The sequence below is a fragment of the Lynx rufus genome, unplaced genomic scaffold, assembly GCF_022079265.1.
Source record: "Lynx rufus isolate CCGP_SWC_20201006 ecotype Redwood Valley unplaced genomic scaffold, mLynRuf1.p SCAF_6, whole genome shotgun sequence".
Classification (NCBI taxonomy): Eukaryota; Metazoa; Chordata; class Mammalia; order Carnivora; family Felidae; genus Lynx; species Lynx rufus.
Genome location: NW_025814878.1, coordinates 103,272,886 through 103,294,475, shown reverse-complemented (window position 1 = coordinate 103,294,475; position 21,590 = coordinate 103,272,886). Strand labels below are relative to the sequence as shown.

Here is a 21,590-nt window from a genome sequence, read left to right as displayed (position 1 = left end):
AAAAAATGTAAAGATATCTTGTGCTCATGGATCAAAAAATTAACATTGTTAAAATGTTCATATTACTCAAAGCCATTTGTAGACTCAATGTAATCCCTATCAAATTCCAATGGTATTTTAAACAGAAATAGAAAAACCGATGCTAAAATTTATACAGAACCACAAAAGACACTGAATAACTAAAGCAATCTTGAGAAAAGGAGAAGAAAGCACCACAGGCTGATTTTGAACTATACTGCAAAGCTACAGTAAATCCATATGGTATTGGCATAAAAACAGACACACAGATGAATGAAATAGAATTAAGATGCCAGAAATATCCCTATGTATACACAGTGGACTAAAATTAAGGGAGACGAGAATACTAAATGGAGAAAATACAGTAACAATGGTAGTGGAGGGGTGCCTGGGTGGCTCAGTTGGTTAAGTGTCTGACTCTTTATATCAGCTCAGGTCATGATCTCAGGGTTCATGAGTTCGAGCCCCACGTCAGGCTCCATGCTGGCAGTGTGGAGCCTGCTTGGGATTCTCTCTCTCTCTGCCTTCCCCCTGCTCTCTCTCTCAAAATAAATAAACAAACTTAAAAAAAATTAATTAAAAAAATAAATAAATGGTATTAGAAAACTGGACATTACATGCAAATGAATGACACTGGACCCGTATCTTACACCACTTACAAAAATTAACTCCTGATGGAATAAAAAATTAAATGTAAGACCTGAAACCATACAACTCTTAGAAGACAACTGATATAAAAATCTCCTTGACACTGATCTGGGCAATGATGTTTTGGATATGACACCAGCACAAGTAAGAAGTAAATACCCGAGAGTACATCAAATTAAAAAGCTGTTGCATAGCAAAAGTAACAATCAACAAAATGAAAAGGCAACCTATGGGATGGGAGAAAACATTTGCTAACCCTATATCTGATAGTGGTGAATACCCAAAATATGCAGGGTTATCATACAACTCCAGAGGAAGGGGGTAAGGAGGCTTCAATTCTGGAGCCCTTCAGTTCTAGCACCTAATAAGCTCATAACGTGGACAAGTCGTTTCTCTATATTTGGCCATTCAACTTGGAAAAAAAAAACCCTCTCTGTTGTTTTCACTGAGATTTAAAGGTTATCAAATAAAACATGAACACGAAAGTATGGGTAAACTTAAAAATTCGGAAAGGACCTGAGTAGACATTTTTTCCAAAGAAGATACACAAATGGCCAACAGGTATACGAAAAGCTGCTCAAGATTGCTTATCATCAGAGATTGCTTATCATCAGAGAAATGCAAATCAAAACCACCACGAGGTATGACCTCATCCCTGTGAGAATGACTGCTATCAACAAGACACTACAAGTGCTGGCGACGATGTGGAGAAAAGCAATCCTTCGTGCACTGTTGGCAGGAAAGTAAATTGATACAGCCACTATGGAAAACGGTATGGAAGTTCCTCAAGAAAACTGAAGAACAACTGCCACCAGAGCCATCAATCCTACTTCTGGGTGTATATCCAAAAGCAAGAAAATCTTTGAAAAGACATCTGCACCACAGTGCAACTGCAGCATTATTTACAATAGCCAAAGCACAGTAATCATCCAAATGTGGATCATGACTAAATGGACAAAGAAAGCGTGGTTTTGTACGTGTGTGTATGTGTGTGCATGCAACTGGACTATTATTCGGCCACACAAAAAAAAACCCTCCACGATTCCTGCCATCTGCAACAACATAAAACAAACCTTGAGAGCATTCAGCTTGTGACATAAGGCAGAGAATGACATATACTGAATAATCTCATTATATGCAAAATCTAAAAAAATAATAGTAATAATACAAAAATACAAAAATCCCCTGAACTCATAGAGAGTAGTCTGGGGGCTTCCAGGGACTGAGGGGTGGAAGCAATGGGAGAATGTGGTCAAAGGGTATGAACTCCCAGTTACATGATATATCAGTTCCGAGGGCCTAGGGGACAGCACGGTGAATATAGTTAACGATATTGTATTGTATACCAGAAAGTTGCTAAGAGTGTAGATATTAAATGTTCTCATTATTCATGCAAAAATGTCAAATACGTGAGTTAGTGGATGTTAACTAACCTTAATGTGGTAATCATTTCACAATATAAACATAGCAAATCATCTTATTGTCCACCTTAAACCTATACAATGCTACATGTCAATTATATCTCAATAAACACAGAATAAAAGAATTAAAGAAAAAACTAGTCTTAGGAGTTAAATGTACAGAGAATTATAAAACAGGGCATAAAACACATACACACATCGACAGACACGTAATTTATAATGGCTACAAATATACAATGGTAAAAAAAAACAACTAACTTTTAAAAACCATTTCTCTATTATTCTTTTCATCTGAAGAACTCACTCTAATGCACGCCTCAATATGGCAAAGGGGAAAAAAAGCAAGATCTTTCTCTAGCAAGGTATCTCATTCAACTTTACATTTTGTGAGATTAGGACAGGGCCAATCTCACAAATACAGATCAAAATTACTATTTAAATAATATGTGGATAAGGAAAAGTAAGCATATACTCTAATAAGTTCCTTCAAGTAAAAACATAAGCAAACTCTTGTTTATACTACTATAATGACCATCATCAAATAACTTCTATATGTAACTTGGAGCTTCTAGATTTAAAACGTAAGAACAATATAAAAATGAGTCCATAGTTCAAAAGGGGCATCGTAGCCCAATAAGATGCATTTTCAAATAGTATAATGGAAAATACTATGACTGAAATGAAGTATCTATCAAATGGACTAAACAGTAGATTAAGGGTACAGAAGGACCAGTGAACTTAAAGACAAATCAATAGAAACTACAAAGTCAAACAGTAACAACTAAGCAGAGGGGGAAAACTGTTTGAAGAAAAATTTAGAGGCTCTCAGAGATTTGTGAAATAATAACAAATGGTCCAGGACACATGTGATTGAAACTGAAGAATGAAAAACACACACAGAAAATAATGGCGAAAAACTTTTGCAAATTAGTGGAAAACATTAGTTACCGGATCCAACAACATAAAGCAAACTTGTAAGCAAGATAATCATGAAGAAAGTCAGTCCTTCAGACATCAAACTTCTAAAATCCAGTAATAAAGAATTCTGAAACCAGCCAGAGAATGACAACATGTCAAATACAGGGGAACACATGAATATCAGAAACTAATGTATGTTGAGAAACACTGGAGGGGCACAACTGCTAAAAGATTAGCAACTAGAGTTCCACATACAAAAAAGATATGCTTCAAAAAAAAATGTGAAAAAAGGCATGTTCAGATGAAGAAACTGAAGAGAATTCATCACCAGCATGCCTTTACTATAAAAGATGTTAGAGTTTTCAGGCTGTAGGAAATGGTTTAAATGGCAACTCAGACCTGTAAGAACAAATGAGGAGCATGGTAAATATTAAATATGTGGGTAATTGTAAAAGATTGCATCTTATTTGCTTTAAAAGACAGGACTCTTGGGGCGCTTGTGTGGCTCAGTCGGTTGAGCTTCCGACTTCAGCTCAGGTCATGATCTCACGGTTTGTGAGTTCGAGCCCCGCGTTGGGCTCTGTGCTGACAGCTCAGAGCCTGGAGCCTGTTTCTGATTCTGTGTCTCCCTCTCTCTCTGCCCCTCCCCACTCATGCTCTGTCTCTCTCTCTCTGTGAAAAATAAATAAACATAAAAAAAAAAAAAAGAGACAGGACTCTATTTAAAAAAATTTTTTTTAAAATGTTTATTTATTTTGGAGAAAGAGAGAGACAGAGAGAGAGAGAGAGAGAGAGAGAGAGAGAGAGAGAGAGAGAATGTGAGCGGAGAAGGGGTAGACAGAAAGATGGAGACACTGAACCTGAAGCTGGCTCCAGATTCTCAGCTGTCAGCACAGAGCCCGACGCAGGGCTCCAACTCACGCACCCCTAAAAAACAGGACTCTTTAAAGCTACAACACTGCGATGTGAAGACAATAGCATGTATAGATTTAATATACTAAATAGTAAATATCTGGTCATTTTTTTAAAGATAGAAGGACACATGGAGACACAGGGAAAAAGAAGACCATGTGAATATGGAGTCAGATAAAATAGTTGCCAACCGAAAATTCTATACCCAGTACTTTAAAACTTGTGCCATTTCCTTCTAGTCTCTGTGTTTTCTAATTAAAATTTTGCATTCAAGTCATTCTTCCTCTATGGTAATAAATCTAGGTGATGTTTTTTAAAACTTTTTTTAATGTTTATTTATTTTGAGAGAGAGAGAGAGAGAGAGGGGGAGAGAGAGAGAGAGAGAGCGCACACAGAGCCCAACTCAGGACTCGATCCCACAAACCATGAGATCATGACTTCAGCTGAAATCAAGAGCTGTACACTTAACTGGCTGAGCCACCCAGGTGCTTCTAAATCTGGGTGCTTTTAGGATTTACATTATGTTTTTTTTTGTATTCAGCAGTTTAACATACATTTCTTTGGGTTTACTGTATTTGGAGTTGGCTTAGCTCTTTGAATCTGTAGACTTATGTATTTCAATTTCAGATGTTTTCAGCTATTATGTAATTATAGAGAAATTCCATTTGCAGTAGCAACAAAAATCAAATACGTAGGAATAAATATAGTAAGAAATATGTGTAGCCTATAGAAGAAAAATGTTAAAACACTCACGAAAGACATTTTGAAAAAGACATTTTGAAAAAAATGCAGACATTCCCTATTCTCAGATTGAGTGAACATACTTAAAATGCAGCTCTCTCTAAATTGATTAATAAATTCGGGAAATCTCAATGAAAATACCAAAAAGCTACTTTATGGAGCTAGAAAATCTAATATTAACATTCATATAAAAAAATAAACATACAAGAATAATCAGGAACACACAGAAAAATGACAAGGAGAATCTAGTTGTAACAATCTTTAAAATATACCATAAAACCTATATAATTTAAATTTTTAGAAAATGTTTTTATTTATTTTTGAGACAGAGAGAGACAGAGCATGAGCAGGGGAGGGGCAGAGAGAGAGGGAGACACAGAATCTGAAGCAGGCTCCAGGCTCTGTGCTGTCAGTACAGAGCCCAACACAGGGCTCAAACTCCTGGACTGTGAGATCATGACCTGAGCTGAAGTCGGATGCTTAACTGACTGAGCCACCCAGGGGTCCCAAAAACCTGTATAATTTAAAATGTATTATCACACACATAGAAAAATAAGGCACTAATAATAAATATAAAATCATAAATAGATCCCAAATATGCTTACTTAGTATATGACAAAGGGGGTATTTCAAATCATTAGGGGAAGTATGGATGGTATAACTGGGTAGTCCTTGGAAGAAAGATAAAATGAGATCTGTATCTCACATGATAACAAGAATAAACTACAAATGGATTAAGGATCTAAATGTTAAAAATGAAGCCATGCAAGTATCAGAAGGTAACATGGGTGAATTCTTCTCCAAATTCAATATAAAGTAAGTCTTTCTAACTATGTTTCAAAAGCCTAAGATAATAAAAGGTTGATATATTTGGCTCACTTAAAATAAAAATATTTGTATGTCTAAAAAATCCCATAGAAATAAAGTCAAAAGATAACACACAGTGGAAGAATATATTTGTATCATATACCACAAAGGATTGATATCTCTAATATATATGGGACATAGGATCAAAAACCTGATGGGAAAAGGGGAAAAGGACACGAAAGTGTTCCTAAAGGCCAATACTCTAACAACTTGAGCAATAAAAATAATGATATTATTGTATAATGATTCTAAGAATAAAACTTAAATATACATTAGTCCATACAAATATACATTAAAAACTGAATAAATAAATGGTGATGAAGGATAGATATTCCTTTAAGGATAACTGCAATTAAAAAATATAAAAGGAAACAAGCAAATAGAAAACCACTATTAGGTAAATACCACAGTCATAACTGTCTCAGACAAGATCCACGGATGAATGTTCAAACAAATAGGCACGAATTTTTAGAGAAGGAAAATATTTGTAGAGTCACAAAATACCTCCCCCAAGATAATTATTTACAACAAAAAGAAATAACTTGTAACTTCGTTATAGCGGGGAAATTCAGTATATATACCCTCAGCCAATTTATCAAGGTTAAGATCACAAATAAGACATCAACAACATGAACCCCAATGATACGACGCATTGAAAAGGACTCATTACCTCCGTGGTATTCTTGGCAAAAATGCATAGCCACATTCTAATCATACGAAAACATCAGACGGGTTGAAAAAACGAGAGGATTCTACAAAACAACTGTCTAGTAAGTTTAAAAAGGTGTCAAGGCCATGAGACAAGGAAAGACGAAGGAGCTATCCTAGAAAGGGGACGACTACAAAGACAGGATAGCAAAGTACAATGTGTTATCCCGGACTGGCTCCTGGAACAGGGAAGGAGCATTACCAAGAGAACTGATGAAAATGAAATAAGGTCAGTAATTTCATTAAAGGTATTACAGCAACGTTATTTCCTGTTTTTGATAATAGTACTGTGGTTACATAAGATGTTAATGAAAGAAAGATGAAAGGTCTCTCGGAATTCTACGCACTATTTGTGCAGTTCTTCTGTAAGTCTGAAGTGCAATATGGAGAAGTTTTGAAAAAACAATTCAGTGTTACCAGGGGTCAGGGAGTAGGTGAAAGGACTGACTATACCCAGGGGCACAAGAGAACATTTTTGGCTGATAAAAAAAAAAACGTTCTATATCATGCTGTGTTTGGAGTCACACGACAGTATTCAGTTGTCAAAACTGAATTATGCACGTGGATTGGTGAAATTTGGTTTTATGTAAATTACACCTGACTCCAGCAGACAAGAAAAGAATTCCAAATGGAAGTATTATCTTTAAAAAAAAAAAACAAAAACAAAAAAAAACGTTGGCTTGCAATCCCAACAGAAGCAGCTAGGAGCAGAATGGAGAAATACCAAATAAGATTATATACGCTCTTACCAGATTAATTAACTGTGTGTGTACCACATCTTCTACCAAAACTGCTGTTTCATGAAGAGGCCTCCTAGCATCACCTAAAGAAAACCTGCAAAAAAAAAAAAAAAAAAAAAAGAAAGAGATTAAGCAAACCAATACTAAGTAAGGACTGTAAAACTAAGAAAATACAAAAGTGAAAGATATTTATTATAATAATGTTAATAAAGTACAAATTGTTCTATCAAACAACAGAGTGGATGTGCAATGTTCTATCGACAAAGAACTGCATTTCTCCCATACAAGCTACAACTTGTCAAATGCAGTGTTATCTATGATTTCTTGACTTGTGTAGGATATTGGAAGATATTAACCACTACTTCATAATACTGGCAACCAGAAAATCATGTTACTATATCCAAAGTACTAATACAGTAACATAGTAACAGCTATTTAGAAAAATTATAAAAGCAGGTAATGGAATTAGGCAAGTAATGTAATTAAAATGAAAGTTGCTTAGAAAAATGTATATAAATGCCATAATACATTATTTCTAATTATACATAAGCAGATTATCAAGAATGGGTTACTGATCTTAAAAGTCCTTTTCTCAACTTTCATATGGTGGGCCAGATATGCAGAGAATCCCTTCCCGGTGAAGAACATTTGAAAAGGCACAATACTGTGTTAATGACTTTAACCAGCAGTATAGGAGATAAAACAGAATGCTGGCAAGATGATAAAATACAGTTCCACTGGGAGAGCCCTGGAGCCAAAGTTTATTCTGAAGGCAACTAATGTCATAATGGCCCATAATCTGGATTTCATTTAATACAGTATTCAAAAAATAGGAAAGAATGCTGGGACCCCAAGCAAGGCAGGAGGTCAGTTTGAGGGACCTAATATGAAGTTGGTGATACTCGTAGGTGTGAACTAAGCAAATACTTACTCCACAGAAGGCATTTTGTCTATCTCACCTGAGGCTATGAGTAAAAGAACAAAAAATAGAGTGCTGGCATGAGGAGAGATAAATGGAATAGAATAGAGAGGCCAGAAGTAAAACCTTACATTTTATACAACTGATTTTCAGTAAGGGTGCCAGGAACACCCAATTTGGAAAGGACAGTCTTTTCAACAACTGATGCAGGGAAACAAGATCTCTCCACGGAAACAATGACGTTGGATTCTTACCTTGTACCATATATAAAAATAAACTTGAAATAGGTCAAAGACCTAAATTAAAAAGCTAGAACTACAAAACTCTTAAACCAGGGGGCAATCTTCATGACCTTGGATTTGGCAAGGGGTTCATAACTATGACACCAAAATAACAGGCAACAAAAGAAAAAATAAATATATTGGAATTCATCACAATTACAAACCATCAAAGGACAAGACAGGGAAAAGACCACCCAGAGAATGGGAAAAAATATTTGAAAATCATAGATCAAATAACCAGAATATATTTTAAAAACTCCTATAACACAACAATAGAGAAAAAAAGAATCCCAGTTTTAAAATGGGCGAGAGACTTGAATCAATATGTCTCTAACGTAAACATACGTACAGCCAATAACCAGTGAAAAGATCCTCAGTATCATTAGTCATTAGAGAAATGCAAATGAAAATCACACTGAGAAGCTACCTGACACCCAGAAGGGCATTTCTACCATCAACAAAACAGAAAGTGTTGGCTAGGTTATAGAGAAACTGAAAACGTTGTACATTGCTGGAGGGAAGGCAAAATAGTACAGCCACTGTGGAAAAGAGTTGCGTGGTTTCAGAAAACATTAAGCACAGGATTAGCATATGACCTAACAATTCCACTCCTGGGTGTATACCTCAAAAAAGCAGAAAACAGGGATTGAAACAAGTACATGTACACCAGCAATCGCAGCTGCATTATTCACAATCATCAACAGGTAGAAACAACTGAAGTGTCCATCAAGAAATGAATAAACAAAATGTTGTAATTACACACAACGAAATATCATTCAACAATAAAAGGGAAAGAAGCTCTGATACATGCTCTTATACGAATAAGGTTTAAAAACACTATGCTAATTGAATAAGCCAGACAAAAAAGGACAACTATTGTATGTTGCCACCTGTACGGGTCATCTGGAAGAAGAAAATTCATAGAAACAGAAAGTAGAATTGAAGACACAGGGGGACTGGAGAGCATTTGCTTAATGTGTGGAGAGTTTCTGTCTGGGATGATAAAAACTTCTGTACAATAAACAGTGATGATGGTAGCACAACACTGTGAATGTATTTAAAACTTAAAAATAGTTAAAGTGGTAAATCTTATGTTTTATATTTTATCACAGTGATTAATATGGATGAAAAATAATAAAGAGTGGAGAGATGCAACCATAAATGTAATTAGCGATTCGAACAGATCTAAGGAAATTACCCATAATACATCATGGATAATAACAGAATATCATGATCAGTATTATGCTAAATATGTCGATACTGAGGTGAAATGGATAAATTCCACTCCCCCCCCCCAAAAAAATACAAATGGCCAAAGTGACTCAAGAAGAAATAAAAAACCTGAATAGTTTTATAAATGTGAAAGAAATTGAATCGGCAGTAAAAAAATCCAAACCTAAGCAAAACCAAAACAAACAAAAACATAACAGCCTTACCATTGTACCAAACACGCAAAGAATCAATTATTCTAATTTGATACAACTTTTCAAGAGAACAGAGTGAGACAAATACTCCCTACTCATTTATTGAGGCTAATATACCCTGGGTATCAAAACTAGAAAAAAAAAAAGAAAGAAAATAAAATTACACATAAATTTTACTCATGTACATAAACAGAAAATAAATAAATGAAAGGCATGAATAACACAAAAGGTGGAATGAGAGGGAATTCACTTTCTCTACTACTCTTCACCTACGACCTCATGAGAGCTCCATATGATCGGTTAGCAGGAAAAAAGAAGACTCGGGTCCCGGTTTACAAGTCCCACATGATATACAGGCATCTCCCAGAAGTGACCTGTAGTTCCGTAGCACTGCAGTCCCATGGTGAAACTTCCCTGCAAGACAGTGGTGAAGGGAAATCCTCCCAATCGGAAAACCATTCAACAGTGCGCCTAATTGTTCCTTTGATTTGAAAGGACAAATTATATAGTGATTCATGGGCTATGGCCAATGCTTGGCTAAATAAATGGGAAAGGACACGGAAGGAACATGATTAGAAAATTCATGAGAAGGAAATGTGGCAAAGAGGCAAGTAGATAAGATTTCTCTGAACAAGAAAAAAAGTGAAGATATCGGAGTCCCATGAGAATGCTCATGGGCAACCTCAGCAAAGGAGAATTTTAATGATCAATGGATACTATCAGCCTTTTGCCCCAGTCACCCTGTCATCATTCAATGGGCCCATGAACCCAGTGGCCATGGTGGGAGGGGTGGAGGATACGCAGGACCCAGTAACATGGATTTCCACTAACCAGTGCCATCGTTGTTACAACCCCTGCTGAGTGCCTATCTGTTGGCAGCAAAATCAACACTGAGTTTCCAAAATGGCACCACTCCCCAAGGTGACCAGTCATTTCCCTTGCAACACGTTGATTATATCAGACCACTTCCATCATGAAAATGAAAGGGTATGGTTCTTACTAGAATAGACATTTCCTCTGAATATGGATTTGCTGTCCCTACACGCAATGCCACTGCCAAAACTACCATCTGTGGATGAACAGAATGCCTGTCTGTTGTCATGGTATTCCATACAGCATTGTTCGTGGCCAAAAAACTCACTTCACAGCAAAAGCAGAGGCGCGCTGGGCCCATGCTCATACAGTTCACTACTCTTAACATGTTCCCCACCATCATGAAGTAGCTGGTTTGACAGAATGGTGGAATGGCCTTTTGAAGATCCAGTTACAGTGTCAGCTACGTGACAATATCTTGTAGGGCTGGGGCCAGGGTCTCCAGAACATTTATATATCCTGTGAATCAACATCCCATATATGGTGCTGTTTTCACCCACAAACTGGACTCACAAATCCAGGAATCAAGGGGTGGAATGGTAGTGGCAGCACTCATTACCACCCCTGAAGACCCACCAGCAAAATTTTGCTTCTAGTTCCCATGACTTTATGATTTGCTGGCCTACAAGTCTTCTGGAGAGGGAGGGATACTTTCACATTTATTCCACTGACACAACAATTATTCCATTGAAATAAGACTTAAGACTGCCATTCAGTCACTTCAGATTGCTCATGCTTCTGAATCAACAAGCAAAGAGGGAGTTACTGTGCTGGCTGGGGTGAGTGATGTTGACTACCAAGTGGAGACTGGACTGGTCTGCCACAGTGGAGGTAAGGACATGTCTGGAGTACAGGAGATCCCTTAAGCCACCTCTTAGTGTTACCATGCCCTGTGATTAAAGTCAATGGAAAACTACAGCAACCCAATCCAGGAAAGACTATTAATGGCCCAGATCCTTTGGGAATGAAGGTTTGGGTCATTCCACCAGACAAAAAGCCACAACCAGCTGAGGTGGTAGCTGAAGGCTAAGGGAATACAGAAGGGGTAGTGGCAAAAAGGTAGTTACTAATACCAACTATCCACATGACCAGTGACAAAAGCAAGTGTTGCAATCATCATGAATATGTCCTCCTTATTTTGTTATGAATGTTTGTGTGTGTGTGTGAGGTAAATATTGTTTCTCTCCCTCTCTTACTCCCTTATCATGTAACATAAAATGTATTGAATTAATAGCATAATATTTATTAATTTCACATCACAGAATTTAAGTTAGGGATATTAAGAAGGGTAAACATCACTTAAGGGCTTAACCTCATCTTCTGGGAAACGGGTAATGCATTTTCAGTTGTACACTGGATAATCGTATGACGTTAGGCAAAATTATGACCTTGTTATTGCCTTTATTTGGAGATTAAGAATAGTTTAAAGAGATGTAAATGGGTGCTGAGTGGACATGGGTGATGGTTAATTTTATGCCTTAATCTTATTGGGCTGTGGGGTGCCCAAGTATTTGATTAAGCATTAACCTGGGGGTGCCTGGGTGGCTCAGTTGGTTAAACATCCAACTCTTGATTTTGGCTCAGGTCATGATTTCATGGTTCATGAGATCAAGCCCTGTGTGGAGCTCTGCGCTCTTGGAATTCTCTCTCTCCTTCTCTGCCCCTCCCCTGCGTGCATGCTCTCTCTTTCAAAATATACAAACATTAAAAAACAATAATAACAAAACAATCTGGTTAAGTCTGTGAAAGTATTTCTTCCTTCCTTCCTTCCTTCCTTCCTTCCTTCCTTCCTTCCTTCCTTCCTTTTCTTTCTTTCTTTGTAAGTCTATGTATATTGAAAGAGAGTCAGAGAGAATGTGGGAGGGGCAGAGAGAGAGATAAAGAGAAATAAAGAGAATCCCAACCAGGTTCCACATCACCAGCACGGAGCCCAATGTGGGGCTTGAATTCACCAATGATGAAATCATGACCTGAGCTGAAACCAAGAGCCAGACACTTAACCAACTGAGCCACTCAGGCATCCTGTATGAAAGTATTCTTTTTTTTAAGTTTATTTTTATTTATTTTTTGAGAGAGATATAGAGAGCAAGTGAGGGATGGGCAGAGAGGGAGGGAGACAGAATCCCAGGCAGGCTCTGCACCATTAGCACAGAGACGGATGTGGCCCTTGAACTCATGAACCGTGAGATCATGACTTGAGCAGAAGTGAAAAGATAAACACTTAATCAAATGAGCCACGCAGGCACCCCTGAAAGTACTTCTAAATGAGATTAACTGAGTAAGGTAAATTGCCCTCTCCAATATGGGTGGAACAAAAGAACAAAAGGCAGGGTAAGGGAGAAATAGTCCCTCTGCCTATCTTCAAGCTAGGACATCAGTATTCCACACTGCCTTTGAACTCAGACTGGGACTTACACCATCAGCTCTATGGCTTTTCAGGTTTTCATACTGTTTATTCCCCTGTCTCCATTTTTGTTTTTAAATTTCACAATGTACATCTTTGTACCTTGTATTTCATTAACAACTTATTGTAACTGTATTTTTACTACTTACGTTTTTAGCCTTCACACTAGATGTATAAATGATTTGCTCAACACCATTAAAACATCTGAGTACTATGAATTTAACCAGTGGAGTCTGTATGTTCATTTATTTTCCAGTTACTACTTAGCATCCTTTCATTTCAGTTTCAAGGAGTCCCTTAACATTTCTTATAAGGCTAGTCTCGTGGTTATGAACTCCTTCAGCTTTTGCTAGTCTATGAAAATCTGTATTTCTCCTCCAATTCATAAGGACAACTTTGTCAGGTAGACTATTCTTGGCTGCCAATTGTTTGCTTCCAGCGCTTTGAATATATCATGCCACTCTCTTCCGGACTACAAAGTTTCTGCTGAAAAATCTGCTGACAGTCTTGTGGGGGAGGAGTCCTTCATATGTAACAAGCTGGTTTTCTCTTGTTGCTTTTAAGATTTTCTCCTTGTCTTTAACCTTTGACACTTTAATTATATGTGTCTCAGTGTGGGTCTCTTTGGATTCATCTGATTTGGAACTCTGTGAGAATCCTGAATCTGGAAGCCTGTTTCTTTCCCCCTAGTTATGAAAATTTTCAGTCATTATTTCTTCAAATAAGCTGTCTATCCCCTTTCTCTCTCTCTCCTCCTTCTGAGACCCTATAATGCAAATATTGGTCCACTTGATGGTGTCTTTAAGTCCCTTAAACTATCTTTACTCTTTTTAATTCTTTTTTTTTGCAACTCTCATTGGACGAATTCCACTGTTCTGTCTTCAATTCACTGATCCTTTCTTTGGTTTCCTCTAGTCTGCTGTTAAACCCCTCTTTTGAAATTTTCAGTTCAGTTATTGTATTCTTCAACTCTGTGATTTCTGTTTGGTATTTTTTTACATTTTCTCTTTGTCAAAATTTTCACTGTATTCATGCATTGTTCTCCTGATTTCAGTGAGCATCTTTATGACCATTATTTTGGACTCTTTATCAGGTAAATCACTTACCTCACTTTCTTGAGTTTTATCTTATATTTTTGTTTGGAACATATCTGTTCCTCATTTCCTTCACTCTCTGTGTTGATTTATGTGCATTAGATAAAACAGCCACCTCTTCTAGTCTTTTTTTTTATGAAAAAAAATTTTTATGGCACAAGAACAGACACTCAGATCAACGGAACAGAATAGAGAACCCAGAAATGGACCCACAAACGTATGGCCAACTAATCTTCAACAAAGCAGGAAAGAATACCCAATGGAATAAAGACAGTCTCTTCAGCAAGTGGTGCTGGGAAAACTGGACAGCAACATGCAGAAGAATGAACCTGAACCACTTTCTTACACCATACACAAAAATAAACTCAAAATGGATGAAAGACCTAAATGTATGACAGAAAGCCATCAAAATCCTCGAGGAGAAAGCAGGCAAAAACCTCTTTGATCTTGGCCACAGCAACTTCTTACTCAACACGTCTCCAGAGGCAAGGGAAACAAAAGCAAAAACGAACTACTAGGACCTCATCAAAATACAAAGCTTCTGCACAGCAAAGGAAACAGTCAGCAAAACTAAAAGGCAACCGACGGAATGAGAGAAGATATTTGCAAATGACATATCAGATAAAGGGTTAGTATCCAAAATCTATAAAGAACTTATGAAATTCAACATCCAAAAAACAATCCTGTGAAGAAATGGGCAAAAGACATGAATAGACACTTCTCCAAAGAAGACATCCAGATGGCCAACTGACACATGAAAATATGCTCAACATCATTCATCATCAGGGATATACAAATCAAAACCACAAGGAGATACCACCTCGCACCTGTCAGAATGGCTCACATTAACAACTCAAGCAATGACAGATGTTGGCGAGGATGCGGAGAAAGAGGATCTCTTTGGCACTGCTGGTGGGAATGCAAACTGGTGCAGCCACTCTGGAAAATAGTATGGAGGTTCCTCAAAAAATTAAAAATAAAACTACCCTACGACCCAGCAATTGCACTACTAGGTATTTATCCATGGGATACAGGTGTGCTGTTTTGAAGGGACACATGCACCCCAATGTTTACAGCAGCACTATCAACAACAGCCAAAGTATGGAAAGAGCCCAAATGTCCATCGATGGATGAATGATAAAGATGTGGTATATACATACAATGGAGTATTACTCAGCAATCAAAAAGAATGAAATCTTGCCATTTGCTACGTGGATGGAACTGGAGGGTATTATGCTAAGTGAAGTTAGCCAGAGAAAGACAAATACCATATGACTTCACTCATATGAGGACCTTAGGAAACAAAATACATGAACATAAGGGAAGGGAAACAAAACTAATATAATAACAGGGAGGGGGACAAAGCATAAGAGACTCATAAATATGGAGAACAAACAGAGGGTTACTGGAGGTGGTGTGGGAGGGGGAATGGGCTAAATCAGTAGGGGCATTAAGGAATCTACTTCTAAAATCATTGTCGCACTATACGCTAACTAATTTGGATATAAATTTAAAAAATAAAATTAAAAAAGTTTATGTTTATTTTTGAAGAGGGGAAGGAGGGGCAGACAGAGAAGGAGACACAGAATCCAAAGCAGGCTCCAGGCTTTGAGCTGTCAGCACAGAGCCTGCTGTGGGGCTCGAACTCACAGACCATGAAATCACGACCAGAGCCAAAATCAGATGCTTAACTGACTGAGCCACCAGGCGGCCCTCTCCCAGTCTTGACAGAATAGTCTTGTGTAGGAGATGAACACTATCACTTAGCCCTAGTTCTTGGTCATCTCTCTAGACTTAACCTTCTTTGTTCTTAGAGACTCATAGTAACTGAGGGTGTGCCAAGAACTATCAGTGTCCCACAGGAGAAGACCTCAGCACATAGATTTAGGCTGTTTGGAAGCAGGACCCCAAGGCAGGATCTTTAAAGTGTGCAAACAAGCTTCCCTTAGGGAATGAGCGGGAGATGAGTGCTTCTCTCTGTTCCCTCTGTGCTGAGCCCTGGAGTGATAGTTGGTTCAAAAGTGTTTCTTTGCTTGCTACAGTCCCAAGGAACCAGTAACTCAAGCTCTGTTGGCCGCCACCGCCAGATCAAGAGATGTGTCCCCTGGACGGGGGCTGCAAAAGCCAGGGTACCAGACGTGTGTAAAAGCTCTTCTTAGGGTGATGCTCTTGTCCTGGAATTGGTCAGAGAGAGAATGCAGAGGCTTCCCCAATCTGTGGAGAGGTTGATAATCAGCCCCTAGATACGTGCTAACTTAGCCTGACCTTTAATTGATAGTTTTTAAGATATGCAATAGGCCTCTTTCAGGAAAGACTGGGAGGTGGGCATTTCTAACTGCTGTCTCTGTGCTGACCCCCGGGAGAAAAGCCAATTAAAAACTTTCTTTTGGGGTGGCCCGCTGGCACCAAAGCCAGTGTGTCCTCTAGATGGCAGTCACAAAAGTTAGATTAGCAGATGTGTGCATGAGGTCCTTTCATGGAGATACTGAACCATAGTAGGGCAGAGGGAATCCTGGAGACCTATGCTAAGTTAGAAGCCTGACCTTCAGGCTTCAGTTTTTTCCGCCAAGGTTTATTGAGAAGTAATTGACATATATCACTGTGTAAGCTGAAGGTGTCTGATTTACACATATTGTGAAACAATTACTGCAATAGGTTCAGTTAACATCCATCATCGAGGAAAGAAAAAATTTTTCTTTGTGATGAGAACTTTAGAAACTGCTGTTAACAACTTTCTTCCAGAACACACAGCAGCGTCAGCTATGATCATCATGTTGTACGTTACATCCCTAGTACTGATTTATCTTATAACTGGAAGTTTGTACCATGACCACCTTCCTCCAATTCCCCTGCCCCTCACCCCCTACCTCTGGCAATTATAAATTTTATCCCTTTTTCTATGATTTGGTGGGGTTTTTGTTTCTGTTTCTGCTTTAGATTCCACATATGTACGTGATCATATGATATTTGTCTATCTGACTTATTTCACTTAGCATAATGCATTTGAGGCCCACCCATGTTGTCACAAATGGTAGGATTTTCTAATTTTTTATGGTTCAATAATATTCCAATGTGTGTGTATACATATACATATATGTGTATACATACATGTGTGTACGTATGTATGTATCTATTTATCTATATGTTTATTCATTCATCCATCGATGGACAGGTTGTTTCCATGTCTTGGCCATTTTACCTAATGCTGTCATGAACATGGTGAAGGTATTTTTCAAGCTAGTGTTTCTGTTTCCTCAGGATATATATATATCCATAAGTGGAATTACGGAGTCATATGGCATTTCTCTTTTTAATTTCTTGAGGAACCTTCTTAATGTTTTCCATAGTGGCTATAACAATTTGAAACCCCAACACCAAGGCACAAGTGTTCCCATTTTCTCCACATCCATACCAGCACTCGTTGTCTTTTTTCATGATGGCCATTCTAACAGGCATGAGGTGATACCTCATTGAAGTTTTGATTTCCATTTCCTTAATGATAGTAACACTGAAGATGCTCAGTGCCTGCGGTGCCTGTGGACCATCTATATATCTTCTTTATATATTTATTTAGTTTTTTTTAATGTCTATTTACTTATTTTGAGAGAGAGCATGAGTGGGGGTTGGGGAGAGGCACAGAGACAGAGAGGAGATGGAGAATCCCAAGCAGGCTCTGCACCGTTAGAGCAGAGCCCAGTGAGAGGCTCAATCTCACAACCTGTAAGATCATGACCTGAGCCACAATCAAGAGTTGGACGCTCAACCAACTGAGCCACCCAGGCGCCCCATATATATCTTCTTTAGATAAATGTCTGTTCAGGTCCTTTGCCCATTTAAGGTAATATTTGTTTTTTTGGATGTTGAGTTATAGGAACGCTTTATACACTCTGCATATTAACCCCTTATCAGATACATGATTTGCAAAAAAAAAATTTTTTTTTCCATTGCACAAGCTGTCATTTCTTTTGCTGAATGGAAGTTTGTTTGTTTGTTTGCTATACATCCAACTTGGGGTTTTTTTGACTTTGCTGTCTGTGCTTTAGGTGTGATTTCCAAAAACTCATTACCAAGACCCATGTCAAAAAGCTTTTCGACTGTTTTAAGAGTTTCAGGTCTTACATTATGTCCACAAGCCACTTAGAGATAATTTTTGTGAGTGGTGTAAGACAGGGGTCAAGTGTCATTCTTTTAACATGTGTATATCCAGTTTTCCCAGTGCCACTTATTGAAGAGATCGCCTTTTTTCCATTGAGTATTCTTGGCTCCCTTGTCAAATATTAGTTGGCCGTATAAGCTTGGCTGCAGGCTGCAGCTTTTAAGAATGCAAATGGGCACCTTTCAAGGAAAGGCTGGGAGACAGGCATTCCTGTCTGCTGCCTCTGAGCTGAGCCCTGGTAGGGGACAGCCAAGGTAAGTCCTTGGGACACTTGGCAATCCTGCCATGAACTGTTCCTTTCTTTGCTATCGTCTTGTGGACTTAGTGGACAAAACCCCATTGGCTTTCAGAGTTAGGTGTTGTGGGAGCTTGTCCTTCAGGTGAAAGTCCTAAAAGTTGGGGCACTGGGTATTGGGTCCAAATATTCTGCTGCTTAGAGAGAAAGAAGCTAGGAGTTCTGAGTTCCTACCTGATTGTATGTCACGGTGCCAGGATGGAGTTTATGGTGAGTATATCTTACCCTTTCCTATTTCAAATTGCTTTTTTTTTTTTTTTTTTGGTCATTTGCTTGATACATAGGAATTGCTTAGCTAGTTTCTGGACTTGTTCAAAGGGAATTTTTCTGTGTATGGTTGTAGACTTGGTGTGTTGATGGAAGGAGGTTAGTTTAGGAGGCTCCTATGTCACCACCTTGGACTGGAATCTTGGAATTCTCAGGCTTTCTACTGAAACTAAAATTTACACCACTGGCTTTTCCGTAGCTCATGTCTGTGGACTCAGATGTAACTTACACCATCAGCTCTCCTGCTCCTAAGCTACTTGGACGTGGACTAGAACTATACCAATGGCACTCCCGGGTCTCTAGCTTGGTGACTGCAGATCTTAGGACTTCTCAGCTTCCATAATTGTGTAGTCAATTCCCTTATAATACATCATTTTGATACAAATACATTTTTGCTGAAAACAGGAAAATATACCCAGCAAGGCAAGAGTGAAACATAAGTCTATTAATGATAATAATAATTAACTCCTTAAATTTTAATAGAGAAAAACCATATAAGCATCTCAATAGATACAGGAAAATAACTCAACAACCAATCATGACCAGAATTTTAGTAAATGTGGGTTAAAAGGCATTTTCTTTGATCTGATTGGGAGAATCTACCCAAAAACGTATGGGAAACAATATACTCAGACACATTCATCCTCTTTGAAGTTCAGACCAGTAAAAAGACTCCTCGTATCCCACTTTTATACAGCTTTCCCCTGCATTTCAAAAGGTCACAATACACCACTCTGCTTTTACAAAAGACCTAATTAGTACCCATTTGTGCTAAGAGAAATCCAAAGAAGATCTTTGAGTTCATGCCAAAAGGTAATAAAGTAAAAAATCGTGTTCAGCATTTGGTTTGCAGCAGCTGTCACACAGGCAGTGCCCACCCCAAGCGGCGAGAGTGAGGCCATCAAGCTCTTTCCCGGGGAGCTATACCTGGCCTCTCAGCATGGAGCTGCCTAGCTTGGAACTGTGTCCACGAGCATCTGTGCTTTATCTGGACTTATTCTGTATGTTCATTAGTAAGATGTGTTCTGAGGCATTAGAAAAGCCTAAGTGAGGTTATTTTTGGGGTCTGGGAACACTAAAGAAGTTTTCCATATGAATTAATGGTAATTGCGTCTCACTTTAGGCCACTTTGGCTTAGGAAGGTTTCAGGGGAACGCTCTATTTTTGGGTAGTGGGGTGAAACTTGTAACACTTAAGATCATAGCCAGAACATTAAGGCAAGAAAAGGTTTAAACCACATATAGATTGCAGAAGAATAAACTAAATCACTCTATTCACACATAATGTGAGTATCGACGCAGAAACCAAAACGAATTGGAAGACAAATTATTTGAATTGATAAAGGAAGTTATTGAACATGTTTTACAATAATAAGATCAAGTCACAAATATCATCACCACCAAGGCAAAATGAACTCCTAAGAACAGACAGCAGATGGTGTTTACCAGAGGTTAGGGGTGAGGGAAATGGGGACATGTTGCTCAAAGCGTATAAACTTCTAGTTACAAGATGAATAAGTTCTAATCAAAGCATAGTGATTACAGTTAATAACATTGTATTTTACACTCAAAAGTTGCCAAGAGAGTAAATCTTAAATGCTCTCACCACAAAAGAGAGGTAATTATGTGATGTAATGGAGGTGTTAGCTAAAGGTAAGGTGGTAATCATTTTGCAATAAATAAGTGTATCAGATCAGCATGTTGTGTCCCTGAAACTTACACATTATATGTCATTACATCTCGATAAAGCTAGGGAAAAAAGCAAAGGTAGGAAACACAATTAGAAAGAAATATAAACTGGTTCTTAACTGTACATGAAAGAGCCAAGAGCCAAGAACAGTCAGGACACTTTTGAAGTGGAAGGATATGTCCTACCAGGCTTATTATAAAGCTATAAAGTGTTGTTGGTACAAGGACAAATAAACCAGCAAAACAGAAAGGTAATACAAAGCCCACATTAGAGAGTAAACGCCACAGTGGCAAAAATCTTGTTACGTTCACTGACATGTTCGGTATTTAGTTCTTTGGAATGCCTTAACGAAGTTCCCCTTCCATTACTTAAATCACTTCAAATCTCACTACGGCAAAAGTACAAAGTTATCAACGTGAAATAACGGACTCAAAGATAAAATAAATTCAAGTCACATCTCTAGTAAAAAGAACACCTTACTTGTATTAGCATACTTACTTGTATTAACATACTTCTTGTGTTAATCTACATAAAACGTACAAATAATTAGCAAATTTTACCTCAAAAAAAGTTACAATTTGTCTACTTACAATAGTCTTCATTAGCATACACTTGTAAACTACCTAAAACATGGAACGTATGTAAAACTAAGGGCAGGATTTGGGGAGTATGCTGTTTTACTTTTCAAGACTGTTCGTACTGCAGCTGTATTTCTACAGTTTTTCTCACATTACTTCTGCCCAAGTTTTTCCCACACACGGAAAGCTAGACATTGTTCTAGTGATTTCTGGAAAACAGCAATGAAAACCACTGTATCTAGCCACAGTCATTCCCTTTTCACTCTGCAATGTATACAGTATTTTTAAGTCCCTCAAGGACAAAATCCAAGTGACTGACACCTCTAAAAATCTTCTGCTTTTTTTCTTTTCTTTTCCATGAATGACCTACCTTACTATTTACTGATGTCTTGACTGACTTCTCTGGGGTCTAGTTCCAACAAAGTCTGATACTCCATTGCTTCACACACTGCCTCGATGCCCTTACTAACACCAGTACTGACAGACCAGCCGCCACCAAACGTGTTTCAGGAGACTGTCCTAAAAAGGCTGTCTCTGCTCTGGTCCCCTGCAGTGACTATAACACGCGAGCCTCCATTTTAGGGAGGGCTGTAACTTTGAGAACTATGGTCACAGCAAGTCGGAGGCTAGAGCAATC

General features: G+C 38.1%; 1 protein-coding gene across 1 annotated transcript in view; it reads right to left on the bottom strand.

Annotated features, from left to right (window-relative positions):
* The window catches only part of SUPT3H (SPT3 homolog, SAGA and STAGA complex component), a 540,026-nt gene that overhangs the window by 246,225 nt on the left and 272,211 nt on the right, over window positions 1-21,590 (bottom strand). The window contains exon 3 of the mRNA XM_047101640.1: window positions 6,983-7,067. Within this exon, the coding sequence (XP_046957596.1) occupies window positions 6,983-7,067 (85 nt within the window). The remainder of the gene's footprint in view (window positions 1-6,982; window positions 7,068-21,590) is intronic.